This window comes from Chelonia mydas, chromosome 20 (assembly GCF_015237465.2).
Source record: "Chelonia mydas isolate rCheMyd1 chromosome 20, rCheMyd1.pri.v2, whole genome shotgun sequence".
Taxonomy (NCBI): domain Eukaryota; kingdom Metazoa; phylum Chordata; order Testudines; family Cheloniidae; genus Chelonia; species Chelonia mydas.
Genome location: NC_051260.2, coordinates 12,410,864 through 12,430,582, shown reverse-complemented (window position 1 = coordinate 12,430,582; position 19,719 = coordinate 12,410,864). Strand labels below are relative to the sequence as shown.

General features: G+C 52.1%; 1 protein-coding gene across 3 annotated transcripts; it reads left to right on the top strand.

Moving 5' to 3' along the window:
• Positions 1–3,563: 3,563 nt before the first annotated feature.
• Positions 3,564–14,945, top strand: LOC102937852 (C-type lectin domain family 4 member G). 3 transcript variants are annotated; one of them, XM_007053745.4, is made up of 9 exons: positions 3,570–3,824; positions 6,035–6,160; positions 7,793–7,855; positions 9,468–9,530; positions 9,717–9,779; positions 10,827–10,916; positions 11,740–11,891; positions 13,460–13,566; positions 14,448–14,945. In XM_007053745.4, exons 1-9 carry the CDS (start codon positions 3,632–3,634, stop codon positions 14,584–14,586), a joined length of 996 nt encoding a protein of 331 aa, XP_007053807.2. In that variant the 5' UTR covers positions 3,570–3,631; the 3' UTR covers positions 14,587–14,945. The 3 variants fall into 3 exon arrangements, with proteins under 3 accessions (XP_037744029.1, XP_037744028.1, XP_007053807.2); XM_037888101.2 differs by lacking the exon at positions 6,035–6,160 and having other exon boundaries at positions 3,564–3,824; XM_037888100.2 differs by lacking the exon at positions 10,827–10,916 and having other exon boundaries at positions 3,568–3,824.
• The last annotated feature ends 4,774 nt before the right edge of the window (positions 14,946–19,719 follow it).

Here is a 19,719-nt window from a genome sequence, read left to right as displayed (position 1 = left end):
GTTCTCTATGTAATCTCAGGTGATGGGGGATATGAGTCAACAGTGGTACCACTGAGAACAGTCTAGATCCATCCTCTTTGGAACCCTAGACACCATAGATTTAGTGACATTGGTGCAAAAACTGAGGCAGAGCAGCCCACAGAGAGGCGGCGGAGCCAGGCCAATCATTTACCTGCTGGCCCAGGTGAGATCTTCCTTTTCCTCTTTCTCCGCTGGGTTCCCCTCTCAGCCCAGTTTTCAGAGATATTCTGCAGCTCTGTCACTGGCAGTGTCTCTGTCCTGAGCAATCTTGGCATTGGAGTCAGCCAGCTGGAGATTAGAGCCATTTCTTGAGGAACAGACGATTATTATTTATTTGTATTACAGTAGCATCTAGGAGTCCTGGTCAGGTACCAGAACCCAAGATATCATCCCCTTTCTTAAGAACTCTACTCAGAACAGAACTCCCTGAGACACCCACCTCACTGTTACAGTCATAGGATCATAGAATCATAGAATCATAGAATATCAGGGTTGGAAGGGACCCCAGAAGGTCATCTAGTCCAACCCCCTGCTCGAAGCAGGACCAAGTCCCAGTTAAATCATCCCAGCCAGGGCTTTGTCAAGCCTGACCTTAAAAACCTCTAAGGAAGGAGATTCTACCACCTCCCTAGGTAACGCATTCCAGTGTTTCACCACCCTCTTAGTGAAAAAGTTTTTCCTAATATCCAATCTAAACCTCCCCCATTGCAACTTGAGACCATTACTCCTCGTTCTGTCATCTGCTACCATTGAGAACAGTCTAGAGCCATCCTCTTTGGAACCCCCTTTCAGGTAGTTGAAAGCAGCTATCAAATCCCCCCTCATTCTTCTCTTCTGCAGACTAAACAATCCCAGCTCCCTCAGCCTCTCCTCATAAGTCATGTGCTCTAGACCCCTAATCATTTTTGTTGCCCTTCGCTGGACTCTCTCCAATTTATCCACATCCTTCTTGTAGTGTGGGGCCCAAAACTGGACACAGTACTCCAGATGAGGCCTCACCAGTGTCGAATAGAGGGGAACGATCACGTCCCTCGATCTGCTCGCTATGCCCCTACTTATACATCCCAAAATGACATTGGCCTTCTTGGCAACAAGGGCACACTGCTGACTTATATCCAGCTTCTCGTCCACTGTCACCCCTAGGTCCTTTTCCGCAGAACTGCTACCTAGCCATTCGGTCCCTAGTCTGTAGCGGTGCATTGGATTCTTCCATCCTAAGTGTAGGACCCTGCACTTATCCTTATTGAACCTCATCAGATTTCTTTTGGCCCAAACCTCCAATTTGTCTAGGTCCTTCTGTATCCTATCCCTCCCCTCCAGCGTATCTACCACTCCTCCCAGTTTAGTATCATCCGCAAATTTGCTGAGAGTGCAATCCACACCATCCTCCAGATCATTTATGAAGATATTGAACAAAACCGGCCCCAGGACCGACCCCTGGGGCACTCCACTTGACACCGGCTGCCAACTAGACATGGAGCCATTGATCACTACCCGTTGAGCCCGACAATCTAGCCAGCTTTCTACCCACCTTATAGTGCATTCATCCAGCCCATACTTCCTTAACTTGCTGACAAGAATACTGTGGGAGACCGTGTCAAAAGCTTTGCTAAAGTCAAGAAACAATACATCCACTGCTTTCCCTTCATCCACAGAACCAGTAATCTCATCATAAAAGGCGATTAGATTAGTCAGGCATGACCTTCCCTTGGTGAATCCATGCTGACTGTTCCTGATCACTTTCCTCTCATGTAAGTGCTTCAGGATTGATTCTTTGAGGACCTGCTCCATGATTTTTCCAGGGACTGAGGTGAGGCTGACTGGCCTGTAGTTCCCAGGATCCTCCTTCTTCCCTTTTTTAAAGATTGGCACTACATTAGCCTTTTTCCAGTCATCCGGGACTTCCCCCGTTCACCACGAGTTTTCAAAGATAATGGCCAAGGGCTCTGCAATCACAGCCGCCAATTCCTTCAGCACTCTCGGATGCAACTCGTCCGGCCCCATGGACTTGTGCACGTCCAGCTTTTCTAAATAGTCCCTAACCACCTCTATCTCCACAGAGGGCTGGCCATCTCTTCCCCATTTTGTGATGCCCAGCGCAGCAGTCTGGGAGCTGACCTTGTTAGTGAAAACAGAGGCAAAAAAAGCATTGAGTACATTAGCTTTTTCCACATCCTCTGTCACTAGGTTGCCTCCCTCATTCAGTAAGGGGCCCACACTTTCCTTGGCTTTCTTCTTGTTGCCAACATACCTGAAGAAACCCTTCTTGTTACTCTTGACATCTCTTGCTAGCTGCAGCTCCAGGTGCGATTTGGCCCTCCTGATATCTTTCCTACATGCCCGAGCAATATTTTTATACTCTTCCCTGGTCATATGTCCAACCTTCCACTTCTTGTAAGCTTCTTTTTTATGTTTAAGATCCGCTAGGATTTCACCATTAAGCCAAGCTGGTTGCCTGCCATATTTACTATTCTTTCGACTCATCGGGATGGTTTGTCCCTTAACCTCAACAGGGATTCCTTGAAATACAGCCAGCTCTCCTGGACTCCCTTCCCCTTCATGTTAGTCCCCCAGGGGATCCTGGCCATCTGTTCCCTGAGGGAGTCGAAGTCTGCTTTCCTGAAGTCCAGGGTCCGTATCCTGCTGCTTACTTTTCTTCCCTGCGTCAGGATCCTGAACTCAACCAACTCATGGTCACTGCCTCCCAGATTCCCATCCACTTTTGCTTCCCCCACTAATTCTACCCGGTTTGTGAGCAGCAGGTCAAGAAAAGCGCCCCCCCTAGTTGGCTCCCCTAGCACTTGCGCCAGGAAATTGTCCCCTACGCTTTCCAAAAACTTCCTGGATTGTCTATGCACCGCTGTATTGCTCTCACCGCTGTATTTCCTGATATCAGGAAAATTAAAGTCACCCATGAGAATCAGGACATGCGATCTAGTAGTCTCTGGGCTGGAGAGGTGATTTTGCATCTCTAGGAGCCAGATACCTTTGAAAATCTGGCCCCAAGTGCCTTTTGAAACTGGGATTTATGCTCCTAAATTACTTAGGGTACGTCTACACTGCGATAAAAAATCCACTGCACTGAGCCACAGAACTGGGGTCTATCGACTCGGGCTTCTGGGACTTGTGCTGTGGGGCTAAAAATCGCAGTATAGACGTTTGGGCTTGGGCTGGAGCCCCGGCTCTGAAACATGGTGAGGGGCAGGGTCTCAAAGCCTGGGCTCCCACCTGAGCCCAAATGTCTACACTGCAATTTTTAGCCCCTGCAGGCTGCCCTTGTAGATTGGCTTCCTGTTTGGAGCAGAAATCGGTGACATGGAGTCAGGTGTTTTCTTAGTGCCGTTTGTTTATTTGCAAGATGTTCACCGTTCTGTTTCCCTGAACAGCAATGTTCACAGACTTCACACGCGAGAACCCCTCTTGCCGGGCCCAGGGTAAGGACATGCCCAGCTCCGAAAAGATCCTCCCACTTAAAGATTGTCTGTGCTCCTTGGGTCACTGGGTGGGTGGCTATTTGTCAGCTGCACCAGGAATACTGATTGGATGAAGGCTCCCAGCTGCTAGAGGAGAAGTGACAGGGTCACAGATCTCTGTGTTCTGAAGAGAGGAAATGTGGCTGGGTACATGTGTTTCCTTTTCCAGGAAAGATGCTCAGAGCCTCAGCTGGTATAAAAGCCACTTGAGCCATTGGGGTAGGAAGAGGCTCAGAGTGATGCCTTCAGGCAGCATTTACCAAAAGTGCGAAGAGTCCGACCAAGGGACGCTCAAGGAACAGGAGACAGAAATGGCTTTTGGGAGAGCAGGTAACCCCAGGCTGCATTAGTGGGAGAGTGCGCAATCATTTCCTGCTAATCAGCTCACTCCTTGATAACACGCCCTGATCCTGCAGACTCCACACCCCAGTGAAGCCAAGAGGAGGGCGGTGTCAGCGAGGTTTGCAGGATTGAGCCCTACTTATGGAGTGGCATAGTGCTCAGCAGCGAAGTCAGACTCGAAGGCAGGTCTGTGCTCTGGGAGGGTGGCGTTTCATACGTCACAGCAGGAGGTGCTGGGCAGAGCCAGGCTGAGAATTCCAGGCTTGTCTCAGCAGCATTTCATCAGATGTTTATGTTTGGTGCTTGCACACTAAGGCAATGAGGGGTCTAAAAGCGGGAGAGCAAGAGAGAGAGAGAGAGCGAGTGTATGGGGGAGGAGGGGTGCTGTATGAGGATAGATAGATAGATAGATAGATAGATAGATAGATAGATGTGGATGAACTGGTGTGTATGGAGATTGTGAGATAGATATGGATGGATGTGCGTGTATGGGGATGGATAGATAGATGGGGGTATATGGAGATGGATGGAGGGGAGTGTATGGGGATGGATAGATGGATGGGGGGTATATGGAGATGGATGGAGGGGGGTGTATGGGGATGGATGGATGGATGGGGGGTATATGGAGATGGATGGAGGGGGGTGTATGGGGATGGATGGATGGATGGACGGATGGAGGAGTATGGGGATGGCTGGATGGGGTTGTATAGGGATGGCTAGCATTTATGGGATTGAATGGATAAATGGATAAATAGATTTTGCGTCCATATTGCACTCAGGACTAGTGTCCACAATGCACGAGTTGCTGGGCGCTGGAGCCCGTCATACACAATTGCAGGTTATACCATCAGGAGCCTTGGCCCTGATCCCTGTCCCAGGCCCGGGGTGGACGTGTTACGAGAGGCATTTCGGAGCCAGAGTTCTGCTGATCAGGCAGGATGTCCCTGCGTTGTGCAATAGGAACATGCCTCGTGCAATTCTGCGCTTACAGCAGATTTGTGCTTCTTTTCTTCCTCTTTTTTTACTTTCATTCCTGGGAAGCGAAGGGGGATATGTGCGTGTGTGTGTGGGAGGGGGTGCTGATTTGAGATGTAGGCGTTGGAGACACAGCTGCTTCCTTCCCCTCCCCAGCCCCGCTGCTGACAGCAGCACAGTGGGCTGGGGCAGTGGAGGAAGGGGGGGTTGGCTGGTGAGTACATGGTACTGTGCATGGAGCAACGCTCTGAACCAAGGGCTTGTCCCTGCCTGGAGGAGGCTACAGTGGCTGGGACAGAGCAGCACAAAGCTGGGGGCAGCCTCTCTGCCTGGCAGGCTTCATGGCGCATGAGTCTGCAGCAAGATGGGGAGGAATCTTAGAGGACAGTGTATGGGAGAGCATAGGGCACTGAGGGGGAGGCCAGGGCTGGCCATAGGGAGGTGGTACAAGCAACCATCAGGAGGGGAGCACGGACTGAACAGGGGGTGAGGGGGAGATGTAGGCAGGGGTTGCAGCCACGGAGCTGTATCCTGATGGTGGAAGGCAGTCAAAGCAGAGAGAGGAAAGGGTGGGAGGTGAAACCCCAGGGAATCATCCCAGCATCTCACATGGATCTCATGGCCTGGCTCCCCCAAAGGATCCTTGGGAAAACAGAGGGGACTCCCAGGAAATAGGGTTCTCTTACTTCTGGGGCTTAGGCTCAATGGAAATCCAGGTGGCCAAATGATAGATAGATAGGGTGAATATAAGGAGCAATGGTCTCAAGTTGCAGTGGGGGAGTTCTAGGTTGGATATTAGGAAAAACTTTTTCACTAGGAGGGTGGTGAAGCACTGGAATGAGTTACCTATCTCCATCCTTAGAAGTTTTAAGGCCCGGCTTGACAAAGCCCTGGCTGGGATGATTTAGTTGGGGGTGGTCCTGCTTTGAGCAGGGGGTTGGACTAGATGACCTCCTGAGGTCTCTTCCAACCCTAATATTCTATGATTCTATAGGGATAGATAGATAGAGGGTGTGAATTCCCCTGCATGTTCTGTGCTGCACAGAGATTCCTGACCCCAGTGGCACGTCCATCACTATTTACGAATTACAATAATAGTGAATTCTGAATTCCCCTAGTGCCTTCCCCGCGAAGCTTCGAGCACACCTGCCCCCGCAGCACTGGTTCGCCAGAGGGCAGGGACCGATGCTCTAACCCCCGCTGTCTCTGCTCCTGCCTTCCAGGGAATTCCTTGCTGCAGTGCGGTAGGGGCCTGAATGGGGAGGAAAGATCAGTATTAACCCTTTACGCTGTGCACGCCGTGTCGTTTGTGTTATGGGTCATCCTCCTCGCCATGGTGATTGGAAAGTGTAAGTATCCCGGAATGCGTTTAGGACTATCACACAGGAATGGACCAGTGGAAAAGACCAGGGGTGAAATCCTGACTCCATTAAGTCAATGGCCAAACTCTCATTGGCTTCAGCAAGGCTAGGATTTCAGGCCATGAGTCCCTCCCAGCCAGGTCCCCTTATGTCTGGCAATGGCCAGTGTCAAGACACTGCAGGAGAAGGGATATAGGCCCCCGCAATGTGTTTCATTGTGCCATAGTGCTGCTAATTGTAAGACAAGGCTCATTAAGTCAGGCCACCTGCCCTCCAATTCACAGCAACGGGGCACCTTCCCAGCGCCCTCACTGTGAGCAGGAACACGCTGGTGTTTGATTCTTGAATGTATTCACAGGTACAAGTGAGTACAATGTGTGTTGGGATGCCCTCTAGCAGCTGCTCCACACAGGATAACAGCCTAACTACTCCTGCCAGCTAACAGAGTAGCTCCTGTAGCTCAGAAGATCTTTGCTGTGGCAGGGATTCACGTCCTGCTGAGGAGCCTTGGTGGGTGTCATTACACATAGCAGCCTCAGCGTTGTGAACTCTAGATGGTGTTTGAATTGAAGCCCCAGCTCCAGGAGTGTTGTGATTAGGTGGGAATCTGAGCTTTCATTTAAACTGAGATGGATTCTAGTTGCAGAGAAAAGCTTGGGAAAGCAATGTAATGGCTCAGAAACCAGGAGGCAAAGAAAAGAAAAGTCAAGTCTATTATTTTTCACAAATCTCTTGATTTTTAAGCCAATCTTGTGATTGGTTTTTAACCTCTGGAGTTGGCCAGACTGCGCCAGGGCAGAGGTCATTCAGAGGGGACTCTGGGTGAAATCCTTGAAGCCAGTGAGGCACCTAAGTCTACTACTGCAATCCACAAAACTCCCACTGAGCACTGTAGGTGCCTAAACTCACTCGACACCTCTAGGCATGCGCACTCCTGCCTCCCTCGAGGCATCTGGATGCTTGTCTCCCACCTAAGCCCCTATACAAATCCTTTCTGCTCCTCTGCCAGGGAGGAGGGATTTGAACCTGGGTTGCCCACATCCCAAGTGAGTGTTCTGACCATTGGGCTATAAATTATAAGGTGGGCAGCAGCACCTCCTCCCCTGCATTTTGTGTAGAGCGAGGCAGGCACCTAACTCATTCCCAAAAGACACTACCTAGGTGCCTAAGCCAGGAGAGGAGTTCCTGTTTGTTGATCACTAGCGGAGCTAGATACTTCCCATTCCTGCAGCCTGGACTAGCATGCAAAGCTCTGAGAAAAGGGCAGGGATGGCTCATCAGTATCTCCCATTGGCTACTTACACAGCTCCCCGCCTAGCGTGCTGGGTTTTGGGGATTGCACTCAGATGCATTGCTCTCCCCAGTCATTGTGTCGGAGCCTGGGCATGTAACTCGGCTTTGTGGGTGTTCCTGGGATTTTCTAGGCACTGTGGTGCTCAGCATTGCAATGCCAAAATCCCTTTGGGGATATCACCCTCAGAGATTATCTCCACAGGGGGAAGTTGGAAAGTAGAAATGCAGCATGTTGCTCTATGCTGTGAACCCAAATCGAAAACTCAGCCCCCCGCCCTGCCCCCCCAAACCATATAAACAACAGCTGGTGTCTGTCCTTCTGTCTAGACTCGGAGATGTCCAAGGAGCTGGAGCAGTTGCAGACTGGTCAATCCGTGCTGAGAGGCAACGGTAACAATTCAGTTTACTTATGAGTGTCCGTGTATTTGTATTACTGATGTTGCCCCTTTGGCAGAAGCCAAAATCAGAGGTGCTGTCAGGTTTGTTCCTGTTAGGGGGAGCAATCGCTGCTCCCAAGCAGGTCTGTTCTCGCTGTGATCTTGTTTAGTTACAACATCTTGTTCCCTTGAACACAGCAGGAACAAACAGCTGCAGGCTGTTCCCTGTCTCGGAAATCTCCGGTCTGCCCCTTCAGCTCTGTGCCCAAGAAACTCCATCTCTGCTTCCTGACAGGGTCCCGCTCACAGCTCCTTCAGCCTCCCTCACACACAGGCTGCTCCGAACACCTGGGACTACAACCAGGTGCCCCTCGGCCCACACGGCTCTTTCCTGCCATGCAGCCTGGTGCCTTGGGTGGTCACTTTCATTGTCTGCAGCTGTTTCACTACATAAATGAGGTTGATTGCTCCTCCTGTTGTGTCTAAAAGTGGATACTTGGCACTCATTGGCTATAACAAGGACTGTGATTGTCTATGGATCCCAGACTCGCCTGTTAGGTGTATTATGGCAGCACCCAGGAGCCCCGGTTATGAACCAGGACTCCATTGTGTGAGGTGCTGTACAAACACAGTACACAAAGCCAGTTCCTGCCCCAAAGAGCTTCCAACCTAAGTGTAAGACATGGGATGATAGGTGGAGACAGACAGACAGGCAGAGGGACACAGGGAAACAAGAAATACCAAACCTTTCTTCTTTTCTGTTCTGCTCCTATTAACTAACTAATGGTTTGATCTGAAACCCACCGAACCAATAGAAAGGCTCCCATTGTCTTCAGTGGTGTTTGGCTCAGGGTCTATCTAACTAGCTAGGTTCCTGTCTGCATTAGGGAAGTTTGCACCATCATTGCTCATAGATGTTACAGCCAGAAGGGACTGTTATGGGCCTCAAGTCTGACCTCCTGCATAGCAGAGGCCACAGAATCCCACCCAGCGATTCCTATATCCAGCCCATATCTGGTAGTCGAGCTGGAGTGGAACTTTTAGGAAGAGACAGACAATCTTTTAATAAAGTCCAGGTGATGGAGAACCTGCCCCTTGTCTACAGACCGTGTCCTGATAGGTAAATGCTGATGCAAACCACTAATGTAGACACACACTGGGATGATGCAAAGTAGGACTCACATCAGTGGGTCTAATCCTGGTAACCTGTGCAAGCCTTGTGCCATGTGTCTGCACTAGGGATTTGCACCAGTCAACGGTGACACTAGTACAAATTTCCCTAGTCTGGATGGGCCCTAACTAAACTCACTAATAAGCTGTCTCCAGGCAGGGCTGGTAGCTGGAGGTGGGGTCTGAGTGAATGAGCACAAGTCAGGGAGCCCCGAGTTCTAATCTTGCTTCACTACCTGGCCTGGGGCAAGTCGCTCTCCATCTCGGAGCCTGAGTCATGGACCATCATGGCCAGGGGACGAAAGCAAATCCATCCGCGCTGCCTCTTCCCAGGAAGGAAACCAGCCCCGGGAGACCCCAGTACCCGACAGACCCGCTCTGCTAGGGAACACGGCCCTGCCCCATGAGATGAAGAGAGGGGTAGTTCCCAGCTCACTGGCCTCTGTCTCTTCCAGGCTCCAAGACAGCGAAGCAACTGGAGACACTTCATTTCAACCAGTCCGCCATGCACAGCACTGGTACGTACTGAAGCCCTCACAGACCCACAGCCCAGCATCACCTCTACGAACGCCCTGCACCCCAGTGACGTCACTCCTCCTCCTCCCAAGCTCCCCTCAACAGCCCCGATTCCCTGGCCACCTCCTTGTTCCTGCTGAGCCCTGGGTCCCCTCTCAGGAACGTGATCAGCCCTGTTTATCTCTCAGAGGTGGAGCTGGCCATGGAGCTGAAGAGGCTGCAGTCAGACCAGGCCACACTGAGAGTGGAAGGTGAGTGCCCATGGCGGGGCGGGGGGCAGGGAGCAGGGCTCAGGCAGAGGAGGGGGTGGAGAACAGCAGAAAGTAGAGAGCGGGGTGGAGAAGCCCCGCGCCAGGTTCCCATGGCGATTTGGGATCCATTCCACCCTACACCGCCAGGCCAGCCGGCGCAAGCAACATTTGGGATCAAGTCACCGAGGCTGGAAACCCGGGCCCTGCCCTACTCTGGGTGACCCACCGGAGGGGCGGGGGCACAGCCAGTGCCCACTGAGCCTCTGCACTCAGGGCTCCTCTTGTACCAGGCTCACTGTGTGTGACTAGCTGGGGTGAACTGGGGAAGCCAGTTCACTCCTCAGTTCCAGGGATTCTCACCCCAGGTGCATTCCTGGTCACTGCAGGAGTCTCTGGCCTTTAGGGACTCCCATGGGCTGGGCTGCTACAGAGGGGGGATCTGACTGTTTCTTTCTCCCTAGGTTCACTTGGGACTGCTAGGAGAGGGGATATGTGTTTTGGAAGCAGGGGAGGGCCGGGGGGAGGGAGATGGGGATGGTGACTCATTAGTGGCTGAGGGGAGGCAGGTAGATTAAAGGGCTGGGCAGAAGATGACCCAGGTGTAATAAACTGGGGAGCCAGAGGCAGGGAATTGTGGGGCAGGGCAGTGTGCCTGGGTATGAGGCAAGGGCAGGGCTCCTGCTGAGGTTTGGGGGCGGGGACCTGGTTTTAGATGAATGATTTTGACCCTTGTGAAAGGTTCAGGTTCAGATGGTGATTCCGGTCGGGTCTCCAGTCCCTAATGACCGTATCAGACTGACCGTGTAACAAGCTCTGTGACTCCTGCTGCTGGGATAGGGGCCCACTACAGTGTCACAGCCAGGCCCCAAATCCCAGTGTTTACGATCTGCACACAGGTGTGCGAGGCCTAGCTGCACACACCCGCTGCTCTAGCTGGCTTCTGGCAGCTTCTGAAGTACAGAATATGGTGAGCGCCACTCGAGGCTCACAGACTGTTTAAAGGGATACAACCCTATTCCTACATGTGACAGTGTGTTGTGTTTGCAGTATCAGAGGGTCTGGCCAAAGCAAAAAGTGACAGAGCTAACATCAGGGCTGAGGCCTACAAGATTCTGGATGCTGTCCAGAAAAGGAACGGTGAGACACACGCCAGCCTCGACTTGCTGAGACTGTCAGCTCTTCACGGCAGGGACCGTCTTTCTGTTCTGCGTTTGTACCATGCCTGACACAACGGGGCCTGATCTATGACTGCGGCATCTAAGCACTGCCATAATACACGTAATAAATAATGTACGGCACCCAGCAAATGGGGGCCTGGGCCATGGCACCTCGTCCAGTTAGAATTCCTGCTCGTTTTCCCCACAAGCAGTGATAATGTTCAGGGGGCTAGCTGGGATTTCCCCTAGGTTGTCAAGGAGTCAGTTTTGTCTAATAGTTAGAGCAGGGGACTGGAATGCAGGACATCTGGGTTCTATTCCCATCTCTGGGAGGTATATGAAGTCTAGTGGTTAGAGCAGAGGGCTGGCCACTGGGACTCCTGGCTTCTATTCCCAGCTCCTTGAGGCCAATGTTGTGCAGTGCAGTGGCTTTCAACCTGTGGTACGCAGACCCCTGGGGGTCTGCAGACTATGTCTAAGATTTCCAAAGGGGTCTGCACCACCATTAGAAATGTTTTAAAGGGCCGTAAACGAAAAAAGGTTGAAAACCACTGGACTAGTGGTTAGAGCAGGTGAGGCCGGAAATCAGGACTCCTGAGTTCTCTTCCCAGCTTGGGAATGGTCTTGAGCAAGTTACTGCACCTCTCTCTGTCTCAGTTTCCCCCCCTCTGCAAATTAAGGGTGACGCTTCCCCACCTTGGCTAGGCGCGTTGAGGTCATTGGCTAAAGGGCACTGGGCAGACGCTATTATTGTCCATTGCAGTCCAGCGCTGAGAGTGACCTCTGCTTGTCTTGCATTGCAGACTCTGCCTGCAGCATTTGTCCAGCCGGCTGGCTGCTGAATTCAGGGACCTGCTACTACTTCTCCACAGTGCGTAAACACTGGTCCTATGCCAAGCAGGCCTGCAAAGACCAAGGTGCCGAACTGATTATTATTGATAACCCACAAAAGCAGGTAAGTCAGGCTCACTGAGTCAAGCCACACAGCTCGGACAGGGCGTGGAGATGGTGTCCCAGCAATTGGGAGGCTCTTGGCATGAGAGAGATGCCTGGGGACAGGATAGTAGCTGATGTTTCTCTGCTCAGTGCCTAGGAAACACATTATGCACTGGTGTAAAGATGTGCACAAGAAGGGCAACAAAAATGATCAGGGGGCTGGAACAGCTCCAGATGAGGAGAAATTAAAAAGAGTGGGACTGTTCAGCTTGGAAAAGAGACGGCTAAGGGGGGATGTGACAGAGGCTATAAAACCAGGACGGGTGTGGAGACAGTGAATAAAGAAGTGTTATTGACCCTTCACAGAACACGAGAACTAGGCGTCACCTGATGAAATTGATAGGCAGCAGGTTTAAACCAAACCTAAGGAGGTATTTCTTCACACAGCACACAGTCTGAGGAACTCACTGCCAGGGGATGTTGTGGAGACCAAAAGTATAACTAGGGTCAAAAAAGAATGAGATGAGTTCCTGGAGGACAGGTCCATCAATGGCTATTAGCCAAGATGGTCAGGGACATAACCCCATGCTCTGGGTGTCCCTAAGCCTCTGACTGCCAGAAGCTGGGATTGGATAACAAGGGATGGATTACTCAATAATTGCCCTGTTCTGTTCATGCCCTCTGCAGCACGTGGCCCTGGCCACTGTCGCAAGACAGGACACTGGGCTAGATGGGCCATTGGCTTGACCCAGTATGGCCGCTCTTAGGTAGCCATTTGCAGTGCACAAGAAATTGTCTTGGCCCTACAAAACCCAGGGACCATGCTACATATACTTGAGCACCATCTATTGGCACAGGACCGAGTAGCAAACCACTTCCCAGAACACAGACTTCGGGCACTCCCCCAACTCCCAAGAGTTACTGCACAATTCATCCCAAGCGCCAGTCAGGCTGCTGGGGACCCTCAGGCAAGTCAGCCTGACAGCTCCAGGAAAGCTCCCTGGGAAGGGAACCTTTGCGGGAGTCGGAGAGAGAGCCCTGATTGTAAGGAGTGATGGGGAAAGGGTTTGGAGACACAGCGTCTGGTGGAGGCCTGGGATCCATGAGATCGTGGTCACTTGGGAGCTCCCTGATGTTTTCTGCCTAGCCTCCATGTCCACATGGTGCTTCCACATCGATCCAGAGCCGCAGCTCCCTCAGCAGGTCCTTTGGGAGGGGAGCTAGCCTGGTCTAGTGGTTCAGGACAAGCCTGGGAGCCAGGACAGCTGGGTCCTACTCGCTGCTCTGCCACTGACCTTGTGTGTGACCTGGCACAAATCACCATGCCTTAGTTTCCCCTCTCACCCTTGGTTTTGTCTGTTGGATTGTAAGCTCTTTGGGACAGGGAACGTCTTTCACTAGGTGTCTGTGAAGCACCTGGCACAATGGGGCCTCAATCTCAGTCGCTGCCTAACCCAATGGGCCACATCTCGGCACAAGGAGAACAACAGAGAGCCAGAGAGGAGTACGGGCTGTGTGAGGTGGGATTGGGATGGTGCCTTAGATTTGGGCCATATTTTATTGCAATCAATCATTTTCTTTTTTCAGGAGTTTTTGACAAAGAACGCTAACGGCAAGCAGTACTGGATTGGCCTGCACGACGTTAGCAATGAAGGGACATTTATATGGGTCGACGACAGTTCTGTGTCATACAGGTCAGCCCAATCCCGCTCACGGTACATGAGGGCAGGGTGGGGGGTTGGCTCCAGTGCAACTGGCCAATCAGTACGTTTCAAACACATTGAGTCATTGGCTAAGTGGGTGGAGCTGCCCTTTCTTGATTCATCTTCCATCTGCTCTGCTCTTTAAACTGTCCAGGGCTTCCCCACAGGGAACCAGAGCTAGTGGGGTAGAGAACAAAGTGGTGGAATTAAATTGTCACCTTCAGCTGAGCAGTAGCAGTTTTCAGGGTCTTACGGGGCAGTTTCCCCTTTGAGAAGAAATCGGTGGAATCTGGCTCCTTCTTAGTGTAACTTGTTTATTTACACTAGACCTGGGGCACAGGTATCACCAACAGCACCCAGGTCAGTCCCCTCTTGCATAAACCTCAGCCCAAATACCCCAGTGTTCCCAGGAAGTGACTCTATCCTGAGAATTAACTCCACGTAGAGAGTCAGGCTGGAAGCGAGGACTGACCAAAGAGAACGTGGATCACAGCACTAACCACGCAGGGTGTCCTCCAAGCCTGGTCAGTGCTCACCCACTCAGGAAAAGCACTTGTAAGACTGTGGGTAACTCTCACTGTAACAGTACGGCCCTGATCCACCACTGTATTACCCCAGGTTTACACCAGTGTAAATTCCATTGAAGTTAATAGCTAGACCAGTTTAAAACTGGAGTAACAGAGGTCAGTCAGGCCCTATATCATTACACTTGGCTCTTATCCAGTGCTCTGTAACAGTCAGCCCCAAACCACCTTCCAGAGGGTGAGGCCGGATCACCCTCTCTGGGGGCTTAAGTGGGATTTCAGGGAGTGCATTTCTCCAGGGCTTCCCTCGAATGCCTGGCTGAGTTTGCTACTCTCTTTGATCCCCAGCAACTGGGATCGAGGGGAGCCCAACAATTTTGGCAGTGGCGAGGACTGCGTGATGATGCTCAAAGATGGGAAGTGGAACGACGCTGCGTGTACGATGAATGGGGATGGCTGGATCTGTGAAAAGAAGTGGACTTGTTAAACAGTGGCCAGGAGGAACACAACACAGCCAGTGCATCTTAATAACCACAGAGCCACCCCGCTGGCCTCTGCCCCGTCCATGCAAGGTCTGCCAGCTCTTTACAAACTTCAGTGCATTAAACCTCACAGACCTCACCCCTTCCACTCTTGGGAGCAAGGTACTATCACCCCAACTTTATAGCTGGCGAAACTGAAGCACAAAGACTTACCCAGGTCACAGCAGTGAATCAGTGGAAGAGACTGGATTAGTACCCAGGAGTCCTGACTCCCAGTCCCCTGCTCTTATTACACCACAGTATTTCACATGGCTGGAAACAGGAGTTCTGAGCACTACTGCTCTAACCAATAAACCATCCTCCCCTCCAAGAGCCAGGGATAGAATCCAGACTCTCAACCCCCCTGACTCTAATCCCTAGACCCCATTCAACTCCCAGAGCTGGGAATAGATCCTAAGTGCCCTGTATTCCAGCCCCTGCTCTAACTATTAGACAAAACAGACTCTTTCACAATGTGGCAATTTATTGGGTGGAAAACCCAGCTAGCCCCCTGAACTATATTAATCCATTATCAGCATTTATGGGGAAAGGGGGCAGAATCCTTACTGCACAAGAAGTCAAATTTTAGAACCCGCCAGTCAATCCCATCAACATGGTATAGATCTGGTCATTTCTCTATAGTAAAGGATGTGACCAACTTCCTGGTTTAGTGCAAATTTTCCTCCCCTGCTAACTAGGGCTAAAATTTACACAGCTCCAGCCGCCGCTACTGCCCCGGGGCCCTTTAAATCCCCACCTGAGCCCTGCTGCCGAAGCCCTGGGGTAGCAGCGGCGGGGCTCCGGAGGGGATTTAAAGGGCCGGGGCAGTAGTGGTGGCTAGAGTCCCAAGCCCTTTAAATCCCCACCTGAGCCCTGCTGCCCGAGCCCTGGGGTAGGGGTGGGGGGGCTCTGGCGGGGATTTAAAGAGCCCCGGAGCTCCAGTCACCGCTACTGCCCCGGCCCTTTAAATCCCCGCCGGAGCCCTGCTGCTGAAGCCCTGGGGTAGCGGCGGTGGGGCTCCGGCGGGCATTTAAAGGGCCGGGGCGGTAGCGGTGGCTGAAGCCCCGGGGCCCTTTAAATCCCCAATGGAGCCCGGCCTCCGCTACCCCAGGGCTCGGGCAGCAGGGCTCAGGTGGGGATTTAAAGGGCTCGGGGCTCCGGCAGCTGCTACCACAGTGAAGCCCCAGGCCCTTTAAAGCTCTGCCAGAGCCCAGAGCCCCGGGGTAGTGGTGGAAGCCGGGAGCCCCCAGGGCTCCTCAGTGATTTAAAAGGCCCAGGGCTCAGCTGCGGTAGCGGCAGCTGGAGCCCTGGGCCCTTTAAATTGCCCCCGAGCCTCCCACCCGCCTCTGCAGCTGGTAGCTCGGGTGTGATTTAAAGGGCCCCGGGCTCCCAGCCGCCACTACCGCAGCTGGAGCCCTGGCCTGGGGAGTTAAGGCCCTGCCTCTTCCAGTTGAGGCCACACCCCCTGCTCAGGACTCCGGGGTACCGGTAAGACCTCTAACTTACTTTCACCCCTGGGGGCGCCCCAGCGATGTGGGGAGCTCAGGGACTAGTGGGTAGGGTTGCCAGGTGTCCAGTTTTTGACTAGAACGTCCGGTCGAAAAGGGAAACTAGCAGCGTCCAGTCAGCACAGCTGACCGGACACTAAAAGTCCAGTTACGTGCAGTAACCCGCCTCTGCCACTGGGGAGCGGGAAGAGCAGCAGCTGTTGTTAGAGAAGTGGCTCTGCTCAGCAGCTGCTGCTCTTCCCGCCCCTCCAGGCCTGACAGACAGAACTGACTGGCTCCTGGATTGGTCTCCAAAGTAGATACCAGTGCCGTCCGGGGGGGATGGGGGGTAACCTGTCTGCCTCCCGCCCCTATTTCCCCAGCCCCTCACTCCAGGGGCCGACCTCCCTCACTCTGCTGTGTCCTGATTTCCCCTCCCCAGCCCCTCGCTCCAGGGACCCCCCCACCCCACTGTGCCCCCCAAAAGTTATGGTTTGCTGAATATGATTATCCTATCTTTTTATATCTAACGTTATGAATATTGATTGTATACCTGTAAATGTGTTTGCTCCTGTGGTCACACCCACAAGACATCTTACTTCTAGTCTGGCCAGCACATTGTGAAGGGATTATACAAGTTGAATGGCCCATCAAAGAACACTTAACTCACACTGGACCGTAGAAAAGGCTTATCCCTACCTGATGGACTTTCCTGTGGACTTTCCAGCTAGAATATGGGTCATGGCCTCTGATATGACTCATCGAAGCATGCGTGGGCATGTGACTAGATCATGGGATACTAAACTCCATCTCGTGTGCCTGTACTTTTCCACAAACTGTGCTGAGGGCTTTGCTTAGAACAATGGGTTTCCCTCCACACAGCAGAAGCTATAACAGGCCCAAGAAACATCTCCATTTTGCCTCGTCCCTGCTGTAATGTCTGGGCTATGGAAGCATTCTAACCAAAGGACTGAGGACCTTCCAAGTCATTTGGAAGCAACCAGAGATTTAACAAGCCAGCAGTTTAGTGCATCCCTGCTTCAAGCCTGAACCAAGAACTTTGCAATTATTATATGTATTTGATTCCTTTAACCAATTTTAACTCTCACCTCTTTCTATAAATAAACCTTTAGATATGAGATACTAAAGGATTGACAACAGCGTGATTATTGGGTAAGATCTGAGTTATATATTGACCTGGGTATGTGGCCGCTCCTTTGGGATCAGAAGAACCCTTTGTTTGATGAAATTGGTTTTAAATAATCACTCATCATTAAGTCTAGTGTCTGGATGTTGACTCCAGGACTGGAATATCTAAGGAGGCTAAATTTCTGACTTCTTGTTAGCCAGTGTGATGAGACAGAAGTTTACTTTTGTTGCTGATTTGGTATATTTTATGGAAGAATAGCCCCCAGTTTTGGGGTGTATCTGCCCTATTTCTCAGCAGTTTGGTCTGAATTTGGTATTCAGTTGTGACCCACTGAGGCATGGTGACAAGGCAGCAGGTGAGTCCTGGGGGCTGGGGTGGAGAGCAAGTGATGGAGTGAGGGAGAGGTGGTGCAGAGGAAGAGGTGGGGCAGGTGTTTGGTTTTCAGGGATTAGAAAGTTGGCAACCCTACTAGTGGGGTAGAGGAGGGACACAGTGGAATTGTGGGCGGGGGGGGGGGGGAGAGGGAGGGACAGGGATGTTGGGGAGGGAAAAGGGGACAGAGTAATTGTGAGGGTTAGCAATAGATGCACTCCAACCCAAGCCCTGTGAGCATCCCCCTGGAGAGGCCAGCCCCTGTGCCATGGGACACTCACCATGCCTTTGGCTACACTGCTCCCAAAGGAGCCAGACACTGCAGTTTAGCAGCTACACCTCAGAACACAGCTCCACTTGAAACACAGTGCTTAGACATGTTTATACAGTGAAACCAAGTATAAGTTTAATTAAGAATAGAGGTTTGAGAAGCAGCAAGTAACAAATATTGGAAACAAATGGTTACCTGTCAAATAAAATCATAACATGGTTTCTAGAGCCTAAACTTACCTAACCAGAGATACTTCCCCGTCTAACGAAGCTTAGCTCACCCAAAGTTTTTCTCTCAGCACTTAACAGCTGCGACCCTCCTTTCATAAGACATGCATGCTGGTAGCCCGTCCCCTAGTTTTAGGATCACATGTGAACCCCAGTACTCCCAGTTATACCCCTCCTCCCACATCCATTGTCTTTGCTCATAAACAGGATGCCCCCTGCTGGATGCTTTCTCCTGTCTGCATCTTTCTTGTAGACTTTGCAAACTCTTGATTAGGCTCAGGCTCCGTAAAGCAAATAGGCATCCAGTGTGAGTCTTACAGCACACACCGGCTCAGACAGAGAGAGAAGCATCTCTCACCTCCTGCTTGAAAGGAACCTGCTTATCACTGTCACGGCATCACTCCCTGCACTGGCGCCACCTGCTGGTCATTTCAGGAATTAGCTCAGTCCAGCAGGTGCCTACTTGGGTGGTGGCTCTCCCGTTCTCACCTCCGCCTGCAGACCCATTACAGCTCCTTTCTCTCATCTGCTTTGTGGCACAGCCCTCCAGCCATGTCACCATCCGGTTCCCCACTTCCGGGGGACTCCTCCAACAAGCATCCAGCCACTCCTCTCAGCAGCTTGGCAGTCCACAGCCATGCTGCTCCTTCCTTCCAGCTCACTGTCTCTATTCCCTGGGCCACTTCCCTGCAGCCTCGGTTCCTTCTGCCTCTGCCTCTAGCTCCAGCTCCAGCTCCTTTTCCCTGGGCCTCAAGCCTGTAAGTCCTGGCAGCCTGTCAGGAGCTCTCCTGGTCCCTGTTAGCACCTGCCCTTCCCCCAGTGCTGGTCTCTCTGTAGCCCTCTAGGAAGCCAGTCTTCTCCCTGGGACTCCCTGCAGCAGACTATGTGCTCTGGTCTGCAGCTTCCTTTTATGTAGGCCGGCTGGGCCCTGATTGGCTGGTCCACCTGCCACCCTAATTTTCTGCAGCTGCTGCCCTAATTGGCTGTTTCCCCAGCAGCCCCTCCTTTGGCTGCCTTCCCCTCAGCCTCCCTAGGCGGATTTTAACCCTCTTAGGGCCAGTGCGGGGCAAGCGCCCTGTCACAATCACCTTCTGGTAAGAAGCCCCCAACTTAAACCACATATTTTTCAGCATCTATACATAACTTCTTAACTATTATCCGTACATACGTTTCACAGTGACTGTGATGACCAGTGAGCTACTGGCTTTCGGTAGAGACCTTTCATGTCACCTTTGGTGAATTATTATACTTATTCCTGACCCAGGGGATCCATGTTAACCCTGTGCATCCACTTTGTCCCCTCTACCAGTTGGCACCAAGAGGTCCCTGGGGTCACATGGATAGGATTTGGGGGAAGGGCAAATGTGTGGGCAGGGGATGGGTTCAGGGGTGGAGAGGGCATGTGTGTGGGGTGCAGGATGGGATCAGGGATGGGGAGGGAAAGTGTGTGGGGTCGGGAGATGGGATCGGGGCAGAGAGGGAAAGTGTGTGGGGTGGGGGATGGTATCAGGGCCCGGGAAGGCTGTCTGGGATGCAGGCCCTGATACCATCCCCCACCCCACTCACTTTCACCAGGCTGGGGCAGGGGGTTG